This window comes from Malus domestica, chromosome 03 (genome assembly GCF_042453785.1).
Source record: "Malus domestica chromosome 03, GDT2T_hap1".
Taxonomy (NCBI): domain Eukaryota; kingdom Viridiplantae; phylum Streptophyta; class Magnoliopsida; order Rosales; family Rosaceae; genus Malus; species Malus domestica.
In genome coordinates this window covers 5,972,577-5,989,300 of record NC_091663.1, presented here as the reverse complement: position 1 = coordinate 5,989,300, position 16,724 = coordinate 5,972,577, and the positions used below count along the sequence as shown (strand labels likewise).

The window sequence follows — 16,724 nt, the reverse complement described above, 5'->3', positions numbered from 1 at the left end:
TCGGAGTTAAAATAACCGTTAAATCATGATTTTTCGTTTATAACCATCGAAAAGTTTTGTCCCGTTACTTGATCTCTGAATGTTTGTTTTTTGTGATTTTTTGCTGATGTGATCTCGAAGTATATACAAACAAGTTTGACGGTTGGGATCGTTGAAATTAGTTTCGGAGAATTCGTATCACCCATCAAAACAATAGATTGACTAACACTTAGAGTTTATTTCTACTTTCATTAAGTATAACATAAGATTTTGTGGTATCCACTTGTGTAAATATTTTAAATTGAAGATGGAATTCATTCATTGTATTCATATAGTGTCAAGGACTGTAGCTGTAAAAAATCATCAAAATTGGAGTTAAAATAACCGTTAAATCATGATTTTTCGTTTATAACCGTCGAAAAGTTTTGTCCCGTTACTTGATCTCTAAATGTTTGTTTTTTGTGATTTTTTGCTGATGTGATTTCGAAGCATATACAAACAAGTTTGACGGTTGAGATCGTTGAAATTAGTTTCGGAGAATTCGTATCCCATCAAGTTCAATGGTGTATGTATACATATATATATATATATATTAAGTAGATTTAAATCTATTTATTTTGTATGTATAATTAACTGGTACACAGAGTAGTACATCACGTGTCATTATAAAAATAGTGGGATATATCATGTGCGATAAAAAGTTAATAACTTAAAAAAAATATTCTCACCACTGCACTTCTATTAATTTTCTTTTTTTTCCTCTCTTTTTTGTTTCCTTTTCAACTTTTCATATAATTTTCACTTTTCCCTCCACCCTATCCATCCATCTTTCCCTAATTCCCTCTCTTTTTTGTTTCCTTTTCAACTTTTCTTATCATTTTCATTTTCCCTCCCTTTTTCTTCAAAAAGGGCGGCATTGCAACAGGGAATGGAATGGATCAATTATGGAATCAAAATTCAAATCAATGGATGCATACATATTAATTAATAATTATTATAGTTTTTATAATTCAAAATTTAATCTATATATATATATAATTATTATAGTATATATAATTATTATAATTATTATAGTTAATTTAATATATATATATATATAGATATTTATTATAGTTTTTAGGGGTATAAAATTGTTAAATTAATATATATATAATTATTACAATATTTTTTTAGGGTTATAAAATTATAAAATTAATATTCTGCTTATCGTGTATCGTGTTACTCACGTGTATACCCGAATCAACCCGTTATCTTAACAGGTGCTTATCGGGTTACCCGATAACGACTCAATTCGTTATCGTGTCGATCCAAACACCTGTTAATTTCGTGTCGTGTCGTGTTGTGTCAGGTTATCGGGTCGTGTCAGGAATTGCCAGACCTACTGAAAAGGATGTAGGCCGCTTTATTTTATTTGGGTCTTGCAATTTGTAATATAATATGCCATTTTAGAGGGTTGTAAATGAAATGGAATCACATTCCCAGGCATCGCCATTGGACAATAGCTATTTTTTATTTTATTTCGATCACGTGATATTGGAGGAGGGGGGAATCGAACTTGAAAGGTTGGGTGCATGGGGTCAATCCTCGTAACCAACTGTGTTATAAGCCCTGTGTTGTTGGATAGTAGCGGTTAGCAGTGGCGTGTTTGTAGAAGTACAACAAAAACCCGATGGATATTCTGTTGTGTCGACTGCTTTAGGGTGGTGAATTGCGGAACTTCACACTTTCATTTACTCCATATGCATTCCTCTCCTTGTTCATATGCTTTGATTCCCCGTTTCTTGGCTTAACCACCAGAGCATAACGTTGAGAAGACGGAGTGCAATTGGAGAAAATGAGGGTGTGAAAATCGTCACTCCTTCCTTATGCTCTGTTTGGCTAGTTACTTGGTTACCTTTGCCTTTTGGTCTTTTTTTTCTTTATGATTCTGATAAACTATCTTATCTTCCCGAACGGGGACTGTAGCTCCGGAGCTTGTGTTTGGTGTGTACTCTTGTTCTCCACTTGTTTGTGGATATGTAGTATTGAAAACTCTTGTCAAATGTCCAAAGAGTAGGGGAGTGCTCACATGTTATTCTTTACGGAACAATAAAAATGGCGATCCTAAACCAACAAGACTTTCCTTGTGAGGGTTAGGGAAGTACGTCTATCGTATGCACCCTTACCCTTACTTTGTGAAGATGTTATTTCCACAACTCGAACCCATGATCTTTTAATAACAAATAAGCAGTCTTTTCGCTACGCCAATGCTTGACCTCGCTTTACAGAACAGGTCGTCTATTTATTTATGGTCTCATCATATCCTTTTTGAAACAACATTTGGTTACTTTTTTTTTTTGGTCAACATTTGGTTACTTATTCTTGGTATGTATAATGTATATCGTTTTTTTTTTTTTTGGAATTTTGAATTCTCACAATTTTAGATGTCGGATTTGATTTGGGTAAAGCCAAAGTTTGAGATTTTATTTTTTATTTTTTATTTTGGAATCAAAAGTTCAATTTCGCATCCAATTTGCACTGCGTGGCTATGTTCTAGTACATTTCAATAATTTTTGTAGTTAGACAAGATTGACTCGTACCACGTTTTCCAACTTATGTGAAGAGATTTTGTTACACAATCAGAATATTTCTTTCTCATTAAGTTACTAGCTGATACAATAATAAAGATTCTTGATAACGCTCGAAGAAATTACCGTCCGCATGGCATAGGAGATTTTGACACAAACACAATCTTAATATAAATATTTTCTTAATAATAACTTTAGAAACTTGTTTAATGTAACAACAGATATTATTGTCCTTGTATTAGTTTACTAGTATTCATTTTCACTGAGATATTTTAGATTCGACTCTCGCTAGGAGAATTTGAATCAAATTATTTTACTTTCACTTTGGAGAAATTTTTCATTATGATAGAAACATAGGTGATACACTATGTGTTTTTATATAAGTGATTGGAAATTGTATTTTTTAAGTTATTAACTTTTTAGCACACATATTTCACTATTGATATAATGTTATGTGATGTATCATTTCGTATTCTAATCACATTAAAAAAATCTTTTCTTATTTCGTGTAAATAATATCGTTCGTTAAAAAATAATTATAGCGACAATTCCCAATGGTCCTCCCCTTTCCGCAAACCAAAGTAGGAAAGACGGAGGGCCGTCAGTAGCGGTCAGCCTCCCGCCATCTCATCCACATGCAGTATAAATCTTTACGACACCTGCACATGCAAAGATCCAAAACTTTGTCTTCTTTCCCGTCATCTCTGTATTCTCTCTCTCTCACCCATGATCCCTAAACCCACCTGCGGATCACACAATCGAATCCAAACCCGCCAAACCCCACATGGGCCGAGGCCCGAATCAACCCAATTCAGCTCCCCGGGTCCTAATCGCCGGCAACTACTGCCACGACGTTTTATTCAAAGACGGCGTCGTTTTGGCCGAGACTCCCGGCGGGGCCGCCTCCTTCATCTCCAATGTCTTCGATGGAGTTTCCGTTCCCTACAATTTGGTGTCCAAAGTCGGGCCGGACTTCGCTTACTCGGCCCCGCGTGACCCGATTGTTGTACCCGATTGCAAAACCACTCTCTTCCACGCGCATTTTGATTCCGGCGTCGGCGGTGACGAACGGCGTGACCGGGTTCTGCAACGGGTAAGAGATTGCGGCCCGATTAGGCCCTCGGATCTCCCCGGATACAGATTTGATTTCGGAATGGCTGTCGGTGTCGGCGGCGAGATCACCGTTGAGACGGTGGAGAAGTTGGTTGAGACTTGCAGCACTGTGTTTGTGGACATTCAGGCTCTGATTCGAGCTTTCGACGGAGTCGACGGGACCGTGAAGCTTGTGGGTTTGAAGGAGAGTGGCTTCTTCCACCTCTTGCCTCGAATTGGGTTTTTGAAGGCTTCGGCGGAGGAGGCGTTGTTCATGGAGGTGGAGGAGGTGAGGAAGCTCTGCTGTGTTGTGGTGACGAACGGGAGGCGTGGGTGTAAAGTTTATTGGGGAGACGGCGAGGTGGAAGTTGGGCCTTTTCCGACGAACCAGGTTGATCCGACGGGCGCAGGAGACAGTTTCCTTGGTGGGTTTGTTGCCGGACTTGTTAATGGCTTGACTGTGCCTGATGCTGCATTGCTCGGCAACCTTTTCGGGTCACTGACCGTTGGGCATATTGGATTGCCTAAGTTTGATTCCAAGTTCTCGCAGGTTTGTTCATTTTTCATTGCCATTGTTCTTGCTTCGGTTTTGGATTGCAGAGAACGTCTTGTTTAACAAATATCTAATTGTAGTCTCTCACCTGATGGCTTGCAGAGAGTTCGTGAAGAGGTGCAGAGGAGAAAAATGCAGTGCGGTAATTGCCGCGAAAGAAAAGATGACAGGTTTAGGTTTGTGAACATAGCAGGACATGAGCAATTTCATGCATCTCTAGGAGCAGCTAAGCAGACAACAAAGTGCCTTGCTCAGGAACCTCAATGGGATCTGCCAAGTTCTCCTCCCAAGTCAATGGAACGGGGTGTCCTCCCGCAATACGCGACACAGCCTAAATTGTTACCGGTCTCTGTCAATGAAGAACCAGTTCAAATCGTTGACACTGCCGGTAAACCATGATTCTCGACAGTGTAGCAGTAAGTTTCTTCATCCATAACCTTATGCTGGATCAAGTAATAATGTAATGTAGAAATCTATTTGCATAGGGTAGGCGGAATTGCATCATGTCGAACCCAGATGCGTGTATCTTTACTTTTTAGATCGATGTACAGTATAGAACCCACAATGCAAAAACAAAAAACAAAAAAAAATAAATAAATAAAGGGAAAAGAAGAAGTTGCTTTCTCTAAGAGAATTTTACTTCGAGTAGCAATTAGTCATGAACTAGCAAGTATGCCCGCGCGTTGCTGCGGGTTTTAAATAGGTGTCCAAGGATACATATATATAATGAGGAACAAAATAGGTGTCCAAGGATGAGGTACTATTTACATAGATATGAAAATTCATTTTCGATCTTATTTACAATGAGGAACAGAATAGTCCAAGGGTGGAGTAATATAACATGAGTAACAAAATAGGTGTCCAAGGGTAGGGTTCTGCATTTCTTCTCACATGTAAGTTTTCTTTATTCTGTTACATTACAGATTGGGAAATTGGAAGTTGTTAATGTAAATAAATGAGTCTTAGTGTAAATGAGTCTTACTGCAAATGAGAGGACAAAATATAGGCGTGGTTTGACCTACAGATAAAAACAATGAAAATAAGTTGAAGAGTATTGCCTTATTTAAGACAAAAGGTCCTAAACTTTAAATCCTACATGAATCAAGTTTCTGAAACCATTCATATTCAAACCAATCAATTCAATCATACTCAAACCAATTATGTGTAATACGTAAGGAAAAGTTAAAAATTATATTTGGCACGTATAAATTAGCTCTATTTATATAGGTTAGAGTTTTTATGTGAGTTAGAAATATCCATTTGGTCGTTTCTTAGGAAAAAAAATGCCCCCAATTCCTCACTCTTACACCTTAAATCTTATGTCTGTACTCCTACATTGTACAGAACAAAAAAAAAGATCAAACCTACGTACAAAAAATGTTATAAACTCAACAGTTGATATTTCTTTGTTCACATTATTTACCATGACAAAGTTACGAAACTTGAACAAAGGAATAGTACATGTTGTGAAAAGGCTACAAAACTTGTAATAGTAGAAAAATTAACTTGTTTCATCAACTAAAGGATTTACTACTTGAACATAGTTTGTTGTAACAGGACTCAAGATAATTCCAAGTAAAAACCTAAAAAAATTTGTACAATCCAGCGCAAGCAATGAAGAAAGTTAATGTAGGACATAAATATATGAAAAAATAATTAGGAAAGATTTTTAATTTTGGTGTTTGGGTGGAAGAAAAAGGAAAAAGATTTGAGGAGAGGTCTGATGTTTGTAAACATATTGGGGAAAATAAATAAAGACAAACAAAGAAATACACATACGGTTCGGAGTTGCATAGGATAAAAATGAGCATAAATTGATGAGTAGATACCTTAGATGATGATATGCAGAGTAACCTTGGGAGTTGATTTAATATGAAAGCTACAGTTTGCAAAAGTCACTAAAGTCAAATCCTTACTTGATGTTTCAAGTGGGAAGTACATGAAAAATGAAACAAAAATTTGATTAGTATTAAATGGTGAGAAAAAAACCCATAGAGAGACATAATTACAGAACCAAAAAGAAGACAAAAAAAAAAAAAGGCTGAGAATTAAAAGTCACTATGTAGGAAAAATAATAAGCAGCCATAGATAGTATCAAAGATGTAAAAAGTCTAGAGACGCTACCCCCTCCACAGGTGGTGACATTCAACCCGTTTAAGAGTTATTTGTAAAGCTAATATCCTGAAATTAGGAGAATATTGAAATCACGTGTGATTTGAATTGAATCATTATATCCATTAGGTGTAAACCTTCCTAGCATCAAGATTGCAGACATATTAGTATTCTCCATATTGCAAATTTATACAGTGCAAAGTTGATAACACTTGTTGAAGCACTGGAACACATTTACGCATGCAATAGATCATTTTCAAAGCAACGACTTATTCTTGTACCAACTTGATTTCTCATGAAAACAAAGAAAAGAGAAACAGAGGTATAAAAGTACATTATTGTTGATAATTGCAAATAGTATGAATTCCGAAAAGAAAAACTACAGATAACACTTCAATCACAGGCCTAAGCATCTCAAATGATGTAGCCAAGATACCAGTCGAGATAGGGCTCAGCATCATGGATGAACTAACTTATCTGTGTCCTTGAGCTTGCTGCATGTCATATGCACCTGACAAACTGGGCAAATGAGCATACTGAGGAAAACTTTCAGCACCACTCTGTACCTAAAAAATGAGGGAGGATTTAATTAAAATATATCCTCACTTAAAAGAAAATAATGCATGTATATTAGCCACATCAATTCACACGGATGTACCCAGTTAGCTATTCAACTCTGTACCCGGTTAGTTTGTTCAATTTATCTTTGCTTTAATAAAGCCTCTAAAAGTATGTTTAAGGATTGTAGATCACGCTTTATGTCATATGAGAGAGAGAGAAAGAACTCGTTCAATTTGTTGGCAAGCTTGAAAGGCTAAATTGCTGGAGTCCTTCCCCTCTTCAGAACCTTGTTTTGCATCTGAAAATCCTCCTTTGGCCCCTCTTTATTGCCTTTATGTACATTTTCTTCTTACAGACATATATATATAACTGAGATGCAAATCGGAAGGAATGTGGATCCTAAAAAATTGGAATATACAAACAGAAAAATCCAAACGCAAGAAACCAATGAAATGCGAAGAGGAGGATGGTCAGTATATGTGTTTAGTAATTAATCTATATTAGAAGCGATAAAAACATAGCCTATGACATGAGGTATCATAAATTAAAATTATCAACAATCTCCTCTATCTTGCTCAAATAATATGTATCTAATAACTTTAGAATACCTATTCCCATTACGAAACATAGAGAAACTACAACCATAACAAATACATTTAAATACACAAATATGCAGCAAACCCCTAACACCATTGCAAGCAATTAAGAAAACAGTGCCTCTTAAATGAACCACCAAATTCAAATTAACAATTGTCTCCATAAAAGAAAAAGATACCTGATTCGGTTCAAAACGGTTCAAATTCCACAACGTGTAATTTGACGTAATGGGATGGCTGCATCCAAACGAAGAGCTTCAATCAATTCAAGTCAACGAAATATCAATAATTTATCAAAAAAAAAATTCAAATAATGAACACCAGGGGACTGAGGAAAAGGTAAAATCTGAGACAAAAAAAAAATTGAACCTTTAGAGATATTTTTATTGGAATCAGATTCAAAACGCGGAATGGTAGCATAGAGGGTTTAACTATTCTTACTCGGGGATGGAATAGAAAGTGCTAAGAGTGGTAGAAGGGTTTAGGCGTCCGATTTGAAGCCAGAGCAGGAAAAATAGAAGCAGACCTCCTACAATTCAGACAACCCAGATGAAAAACTGAAAACAGTTTTTGATGATGAGTCGTACCTGGTCCGAGAGAGGAGTAGTGCTGGCAGAGATCTCTGGTGAAAATACTAAAGATGGACCAAACCATTGGACAAAGATAACCCAGATTTTTAAAATTAAAATCACAAAAATTTGAACAAAGAAAATAGAACCCTCAACCAAACCTGAAAAAAATATGTCGGAGAAGCATTCATGCAAAGGAAATCCGACTGCGAATTGAAAAAAAAGAAGTCAGAGAGACAGAGACGAACCTACTTGCAGAGACCAGGGGTTCGGGTCTTGAGCGAGAGAGTGGAGAATTGGAGAAATATATTCTGGAAGCAAATGGAAGGGCCCTGGCTTTTCCATCCTTCTTGCCTTCACGATGAGCAACACGTGTAGACGTGGAGCAGAAAAAAAAAAAGCGATTGCAGGAAATGGAAGGCGGAGAATGAAACAGCAGAGAAATCCAACAGAAAAGGCCATCGATGAAGAACGCGTGGCCAGAGAGGACAAAGTGGTCATTTCCACTGTAGAAAAGTGGAAACAGTAAGCAGAACAAAGAAGAAACCGAGGGCATTTCCGTCCAAACACTGTTCACGAACAGTGAAAAACAGTACCGGGTAAACCGAGTTTTAGTATAGATAAAATTTGGTGGTTTTCTTTCCAAATATCGGATCCCCTTAGAGTAAGTATCAACATGCGAGTATTTTATTTCGATTGAGAAATGGCGGAAGGTGCAAATGACCTTTTATTACAATGGTAGAAAATAGTTGAGCTCATACATGACGATGTGGATTCGAACCCATCGATCGCTAATTTAACAAAATTTATCGTTTGACAAAAAAACAAAGATGCGGAAGGTGTAAATTGGGCCGGGCCTATCCGAGCATTATACGGGCCTGTTGGATGGAATTGTAGCCCATTAAGCTGTAGTCAGTTTGGGTTTTGGTACGTCATATAGTGCCGGCAGAATCCCATTACTGTTTAATCATGGCCGATGGTTTCATTTGATTTATTTAGTTCGATGGTTAAAAATAAAAAACGTGTGTGAGAAGTTACAAATACTGAAAATCACATCCAACTGGTGACGAACATTCACTTTTGCATATGAAGTTATCAGTCATGCATTTGACAGGTGTCCATCCACTTGAATCAAAATTTAACACAACGGAAAAGATGCATAAACCAACGTTCAACATCAGCAGCCAACGCCACCACTAGTGTCTCTGCTTTTGTAAAGTTAATACAAAAGAAATATGCTTTTTAAAGTTTACCTAATCTAAAATTCTGGTCAAAAGGGCAATCAATATAAAGAAAATATGGTCCCAGACTCAACGGCCTCTATTTATCTCACTTACTAAGACTTAATTACTGTAGTCCCTTGAAAGATATTTTGTTCAACTTTGCCCTCTCTAAATTATTTTTTGGTCTCTAACTTTATCTGCCGCTGTTAAAGTCGTTAACTAATCCAATAAGGGTGCGTTTGTTGCGCCGGACTGTCTCGGACTGGACTAGCTGCCGGGACTAAGCTGGACTGGCTTAGACTGGACTAAGCTGGACTAACTTAATGAAGCGTTTGGTGCAGTCTCGGACTAAGAAGCAGGATAAGAAAAACAGTACTGTTCACCAGATTTGTGTTTGCTTAGACTAGAACTACAAATTGTTGCCATTGTGTAATAGAGTAATGCTACAAATCTCATGATATGGGTTAATTGGAGCATATTTTTGCCATGTATATTATGAATCTTAAAAAAAATTGACAATTGTTTTGTTTCTATTACCTGCTAATAGAATTGGGTTTAATTTGCAAATGTAGCTTGATTTAAACTCTATCACCCAACAGAAGAAAAATAATAGTGGCCAATACATGCAACTTCAACAAATACAAGTACATAAGATCTCCATAATTTAGAAAATCCTAGTTAACATTAGTTAACATTAGCCAAAATAGATCTCCATAATTTACAAAATGGCTAGTTAACATAAGCCAAAATACTAGTGCAAAGCTAAGTTATAAGTCATAACATAAGATTGTATGATTAATAAAATACATCCATGTTAACGTTAATAAAATACATCCATGTTAACATTAGCCAAAATCCTCATCCGCTTGCGTTGTCGCTTAAAAGCCTTTGGACGAACACTTTCTTGAGTTCCGGTTTGATTGCCCTGAACACTCCCACATTTTTTGGTTTATCCAAAATAAGAGACAATGCATCAATTTGATCCATAGGAGAGAGACCCATTGCTTCAAGTTCATTAGCTATGTCAGTATGATCTGCAGTACCTTGAACTAAAGCTTCAGTTACTATTTGCATCCTCTTCCCACTTTCAACATAAAAATCTTTCAGTCCACTGATAAGTGCCTCGGTTCCATCACTTGAACTTCCCACAGCTCTTTTCCTCTTTCTTTGGCTATTTTCAGATGGGGTGCTTTGTTGGCTTTGTTGGTTCATTGAAGAAACAAAATTTTCACCTCCAATATCACTTTCACCAACATGATCATGACTTTGTTCCTCCACCATTTGAGCAGGGGTTTCGGCTACATTACCCGTAGCCCGATCTTTTCCAAATATATATGCAAATCTATCAAACAGTGGAAAAGGTTTGCTTCTCCATCCATCGGCTTCTTTATTTCTCTAAGATTATATCAACATAGCAAAACTAAAATTTAGCATGCGTAACAAATATAGCAGCAAAAATATAACTAATGCATAAATAAAATAGGATATGAACCTGCACATAAGTTTGCCATGCGTCATCACTGTCAACTTCAACGCACTTTTTGACATCATTCCATGCAAATCCACTTGTGTTTATCATGTCAACGACCATACTATATGTTTTTTTCCATTTCTTCAACTTGGACTCAATATGTGGATTTGCCTTTATATTTGAATGAGGACATAAAACATTGACAGCTTTTGCTATTTCAACCAAAGTACCTTGTTTGAAAGCACCGATGTCACACCGTTGCTTCCGAGCAACAAAATCCTCAAGAACTCCTAGTAATACTTCTTCCTCAAATGCTTCCCATTTACGCCTTCTTCCTTTTGGCTCTTGAGTAGCATTCAAAATATTATCGTTATCCATACCTAAACAAAAAATATTTTAATGAAGGAAAATACCATACAAATAATCAATTTGCATAATATCCAATCAACTTGCATAATATCCAATCAACTTGCATAATATCCAATTAATTTGCATACCATCCAATCATTGTGCTAATATCTAACAAATGCATGATAAAAAGGAATACTAAAATAAAATGTTATCATTAAAACATATAGCTAGTTCGGTTGCTGGTTCCTAATTGCTCTCCACTCATTATACATTTCCTGAGCCATATCATTCCTCATTGCAGTCCACTGGTCCGATGTTTGAACACTACCAACATATTCACCTTCTTCTGTATTTTGTCCATCTTCTATTATTGGCAAATTCTCCATTGGATCTACTGACATCTTTTGCCTAATAAGATTGTGTAGTAGGCAACAAGCGGTAATTATTCGACCTTGTGTCCTTATCGGATAGAAAGATGGACTCCTTAGTATCGACCACCTTCCTTTTAGCAAGCCAAAACAGCGTTCAATTACATTCCTTGCCTTAGAATGCTTCATGTTAAAATATTCTTCCTTATTAGAAGGTGTTCGTCCCTCCCATTCAGATAAATGATAAGGTATTCCTCTATAGGGTGCAAGGAATCCTTCACCATTTGTATAACCACCATCTACAAGGTAATAACAACCTAATGAAAAAAAAAAACAGACCTTATTAGTGTTTTGTAGTTGACAAACAGAACTAAACCTAACTTACAAAGTTGAGACTAAGTAATAGTCTTACCCGCTGGTACCTTAAAACCATTAGGCCTACTAATCGCATCATGTAGCACTCTAGAGTCTGATGCGGAACCCTCCCACCCCGGAAACACATATATGAACTGCATATCTCCTGAACACACACCTAACACATTAGTTGCGACTCGACCCTTTCTTGTTCGGTATCTTGGTTTGTCAATTTCAGGTACATGCACATCAATGTGTGTTCCATCCAATACTCCCAAGCAATTCTTAAAAACCAAAAATAATAAACTTTTTGTTAATTTATACAAAGGGAATGAAGAGTTAAAGCTTAGAGAAAATGAAAAAAATTTCTCATCATACCTTAAAACATCGCCACCTAGCATCTGTAGAATCAATAGGCACAGGCTGGGGGACTTTTAGTAGGGTACCTTGTAATCGCAAAATTCCTTGCAATACGCTATTGAAATACCTACTTATAGTCTCTCCCGACCTATAAAATCTACCGCCAACACTACGATTCTTAGTATGATGTGCTAATATTTGTAAAGTCATACACACTTGTTCCTCTACAGACACCAAACCATCAGTTTTTACCCTCCCATCTTGACGAAGTAAGTCGCATAATATGCCAAAAGTCCTTCTATCCATTCTCAATTCGTTAACACATTCAGTATCAGTATTCCCTATTATACCATTCAGATAACACAAACTAATCTCTCGTCTAATAAGTGAACGGTTAGTCAATGTGGGTCGTTCAACATGTCTCTGTTTGCCACGTAGCATCATCACCACAAGAATCGTACAAATACAAATTGTCTCCAAATAAGACATCTCTAACAATAAGATCAATAAAAGCTTCCTTCGATCCATATCTATCCAAACAAAAAAAAAAAAAACAATAAACAAATTAACTAAATCATTAACCCGAGGCAACAAATATACATATGGCGTTGAAAAAAAAAAGTTATCATTAATCCGAGGCAACAAATATACAGGTGGCGTTGAAAAAAAAAAAAGTTTTCATTAACCCGAGGCAACAAATATACAGGTGGCGTTGAAAAAAAAAACTTTTCATTAACCCGAGGCAACAAATATACAGGTGGCGTTGAAAAAAAAAAAAATTTCATTAACCCGAGGCAACAAATATACAGGTGGCGTTGAAAAAAAAAAAGTTTTCATTAACCCGAGGCAACAAATATACAGGTGGCGTTGAAAAAAAAAAACTTTTCATTAACCCGAGGCAACAAATATACAGGTGGCGTTGAAAAAAAAAAAGTTTTCATTAACCCGAGGCATCATATTTAAAATGTTCTACTCTTATACATCTATAAACATGTGTCTAAGAACACTAGTATGAGGATTGCTATCATTGCTAGGCATTGCATGTGAAAAGGGAAATTAAAGGACACCTGTAATGCAGTAGCCTTAGCCTTAGCCTTCCGTTTATGCTCCTCTTCTCTGCAACCAACAACCACAACAAATTGCAATTCAGCATCAACCCCACACAATACAAAACATTCACATTGTATACACACTGCATACATACACACTGCAAACACAGTACATACATACACACACTACATACACTGCATACACTACACACACACTACATACACTACACACACACACTGCATACATACACACTGCAAACACAGTACATACATACACACACTCACATACACTACACACACACACTACATACACTACACACACACCCTGCAAGTACACACACAATGCATACATACATACACACACTGCATACACCCTGCATACACCCTGCATACATACACACTGCATACACAGTACACAAACACACACACTGTATACACCTTGCACACACAGTACACAAACACACACACACTACATACACTACACACACACACTGCATACACTACACACACACCCTGCAAGTACACACACAGTGCATACATACATACACACCCTGCATACACCCTGCATACATACACACTGCATACACAGTACACAAACACACACACTGCATACACCTTGCACACACAGTACACACACACTGCACACACACACACTGCATACACACTCATTCACACACACACTGCACACACACACACTGCTTACACACTGCACACACACACACTGCACACACACTCACACTCACACTCACACTCACTACATACACTACACACACACACTGCATACATACACACTGCAAACACAGTACACTACACACACTACATACACTGCATACACTACACACATACACACTTATTCACACACACACTGCACACGCACACACTGCTTACACACTGCACACACACACACACTGCACACACACTCACACTCACACTCACTCACACTCACTACATACACTACACACACATACTGCATACATACACACTGCAAACACAGTACACTACACACACTACATACACTTCATACACTACACCCTGCATACATACACTACACACACACTGCATACATACACACTGCAAACACAGTACACTACACACACACACTACATACACTACACACACACACTGCATATACTACACACACACCCTGCAAGTACACACACACTGCATACACCCTGCATACATACACACTGCAAACACAGTACATACATACACACACTACATACACTGCATACACTACACACACACACTACATACACTACACACACACACTGCATACATACACACTGCAAACACAGTACATACATACACTACACACACACACACACACACTACATACACTACACACACACACTGCATACACTACACACACACCCTGCAATACACACACAGTGCATACATACATACACACACTGCATACACCCTGCATACATACACACTGCATACACAGTACACAAACACACACTGTATACACCTTGCACACACAGTACACAAATGACACCGTAATCTTATATTATTACATACGAATCGAATAAATTCAAGATACAAGATCTTTGGACCAATTTTATGAATCAATATTCTGTTAAACGTCCTTGATTCGGTATCAATTTCCTAAGACACATAAAGCAGAATAATAGAACAACAGAGTAAAACCAGAACTCAAACTAATCAATCGTGCCTCAAGAAGATCTCCCTATTTAGATCATATCACCAGATTCACCACATCCATTTCTACCAAATATCACGATGCAGACTATCCGTTCCAAACCATTAACGTAATCCGAATGAAACACTCAAAACCAAGAGCGATGCACACATCTAAACATAAAGTTGATAAAAATCTCAACATTAAAGAACCATTTCAACTATATTGGCATAGAAGAAAAACCAAACGTCTGTGTGTGTGTATACATATGCAACTCAACCACTACATTCCTCATCGAAACTTTTGATTCGTTTATAAAATTGAACAAACAACAATTACCAAAATCAAATTAATCCGAATTCCAACTAATAAACAACCTAATCAAATCATACATCGATCAAGCAAACCAATCAAATCTCCACAATTTCCATCAATAATTTTCAATCAATGGATTTGATTAGATCCAATAAATACCTAAACAGATCCAACGATGATATTGTTGATGGGGATGAAGATCAGCTTGACGAAGAACCCGACGAAACCCATCACGACGAACCCGATCGCTGTCCGGAGCGCGACCTTGGAGAATTCTACACGACAATCAACCATCAAATCTCATCAATTACACATGCATATCAAAGAATATAACTTGTGAGAAAACACAGATCCGACCCGAATGCTGAATTACCTTTGCGATCGGGCTTGTGGCAGCGCTTGACGAGGCGAATGCTGTCCTTGGAGAACTCTCGGAGCAGATCTGTTACGTGAAGACGAGGGAGCGGACGACGAGAGGAACAGATGAGGAGCAGGATGCAGATGAGGGCGACCAGGATGCAGCTGACGGCGAGCAGGACGCAGAGATGAGGATGAGGAGGACGACGTGAGGGAGGAGGTCTTACGAATCCGGACGTTTTTGGGGTGGTTCGCTAAGAACTGCTAGCGAAGGGTTTAATCCGTGCGAGTCGGATCTAATCCCATTAAACGTAATCCTTGCCCCTACCAAACATCAGACTACAATACCAATTAGTGTAGTCTAGTCCAGTCCCCCCTAAGAAGGTCAAACAAACACGCCCTAAATGTGTTAATGTGACCAGAGTTTTGAAATTGATATCGCAAAAGTGCATAGAATGTTGAAGCTAATCTTGTAAAGGCGCATGACTTTGAAACTGATTTTTTAAAATTGAAGAATTAATTTTTACAAATTTAAAATCAGTTGAAAATTTTGTACACAGAGAAATTTTAGAATTTTAATTTACTTGTTTTTGAAGGAGGATTCTCTCTTATTATATCTCCTCCTATTGAATGGTTACGATTAAGTCACATCAATATTTTATATTGAATTTTTTTTTTTTATAAAAACAATAAGATAAAAAAACAAAGTGTGAGAGGATAGTGTTCGATTCTCATCAGCTCCCTAATAATAACACTTTTTTTTAACCAACTATATTATCTACACTTTAGGAAAAATGGTGGACTTAGACTCATAATGAGTTAGCAATAATGTGGTTCAAACTAGCATTTGGCGAGAATTGAACCTAACACCTCTCACGTACAAGTGAAGAGGAATACCACTGGACCGTAATACTAAATGACACTTAACCTAACATTTCTATCGTTTAACCAAAAAAAAAAGAAGTTACTTAGTATTACGGTCTAGTGATATTCTTTTTCACTTGTACCTGAGAGGTTTCAGGTTCGATTCTCGCAAAAAACGAATTTGAACCACATTATTATTAACCCATTGTGAAACTAAGCTCAATCTCTTCATCTTACTGTAAATAATATCATTTGTTCAAAAAACAAAGGAAAAGAAAAGGAATGAGAATATAAAAATAAAGGAAAAGGAATGAGAATCAATAAAAAAAAAAAGAGGAGGA

At 37.1% G+C, this 16,724-nt stretch overlaps 3 protein-coding genes and 2 long non-coding RNA genes across 12 annotated transcripts; 1 reads left to right on the top strand and 4 right to left on the bottom strand.

Moving 5' to 3' along the window:
- The first annotated feature begins 3,057 nt into the window (after window positions 1-3,057).
- Window positions 3,058-4,825, top strand: LOC103418750 (inositol 3-kinase-like). The gene is made up of 2 exons (XM_008356860.4): window positions 3,058-4,188; window positions 4,294-4,825. The coding sequence occupies exons 1-2, from the start codon at window positions 3,331-3,333 to the stop codon at window positions 4,588-4,590; spliced, it is 1,155 nt and encodes a 384-aa protein (XP_008355082.3). The 5' UTR covers window positions 3,058-3,330; the 3' UTR covers window positions 4,591-4,825.
- Window positions 4,826-4,895: 70 nt separating this feature from the next.
- On the bottom strand, window positions 4,896-8,629 carry LOC108170720 (uncharacterized). 8 transcript variants are annotated; one of them, XR_011579176.1, is made up of 6 exons: window positions 8,278-8,629; window positions 7,902-7,989; window positions 7,640-7,697; window positions 6,777-6,869; window positions 6,021-6,106; window positions 4,896-5,100 (listed from the first exon to the last, which is right to left on the bottom strand). XR_011579176.1 is itself a non-coding variant. In XM_070818872.1 (4 exons), the coding sequence occupies exons 1-4, from the start codon at window positions 8,528-8,530 to the stop codon at window positions 6,777-6,779; spliced, it is 492 nt and encodes a 163-aa protein (XP_070674973.1). In that variant the 5' UTR covers window positions 8,531-8,620; the 3' UTR covers window positions 6,557-6,776. The 8 variants fall into 8 exon arrangements, 1 of the variants encoding a protein (XP_070674973.1); XR_011579174.1 differs by having other exon boundaries at window positions 4,896-5,209; window positions 8,278-8,628; XR_011579173.1 differs by having other exon boundaries at window positions 4,896-5,209; window positions 6,740-6,869; window positions 8,278-8,625.
- A 1,286-nt stretch (window positions 8,630-9,915) lies between these two features.
- On the bottom strand, window positions 9,916-11,116 carry LOC139194404 (uncharacterized). The gene is made up of 2 exons (XM_070818871.1): window positions 10,745-11,116; window positions 9,916-10,647 (listed from the first exon to the last, which is right to left on the bottom strand). The coding sequence occupies exons 1-2, from the start codon at window positions 11,099-11,101 to the stop codon at window positions 10,111-10,113; spliced, it is 894 nt and encodes a 297-aa protein (XP_070674972.1). The 5' UTR covers window positions 11,102-11,116; the 3' UTR covers window positions 9,916-10,110.
- Window positions 11,117-12,438: 1,322 nt separating this feature from the next.
- Window positions 12,439-13,279, bottom strand: LOC139194405 (uncharacterized). The gene is made up of 2 exons (XR_011579180.1): window positions 13,224-13,279; window positions 12,439-12,686 (listed from the first exon to the last, which is right to left on the bottom strand). It is a non-coding gene; the product is annotated as an uncharacterized lncRNA (long non-coding RNA).
- Window positions 13,280-15,319: 2,040 nt separating this feature from the next.
- Window positions 15,320-15,606, bottom strand: LOC139194401 (uncharacterized). The gene is made up of 2 exons (XR_011579169.1): window positions 15,536-15,606; window positions 15,320-15,437 (listed from the first exon to the last, which is right to left on the bottom strand). It is a non-coding gene; the product is annotated as an uncharacterized lncRNA (long non-coding RNA).
- Between the last annotated feature and the right edge of the window lie 1,118 nt (window positions 15,607-16,724).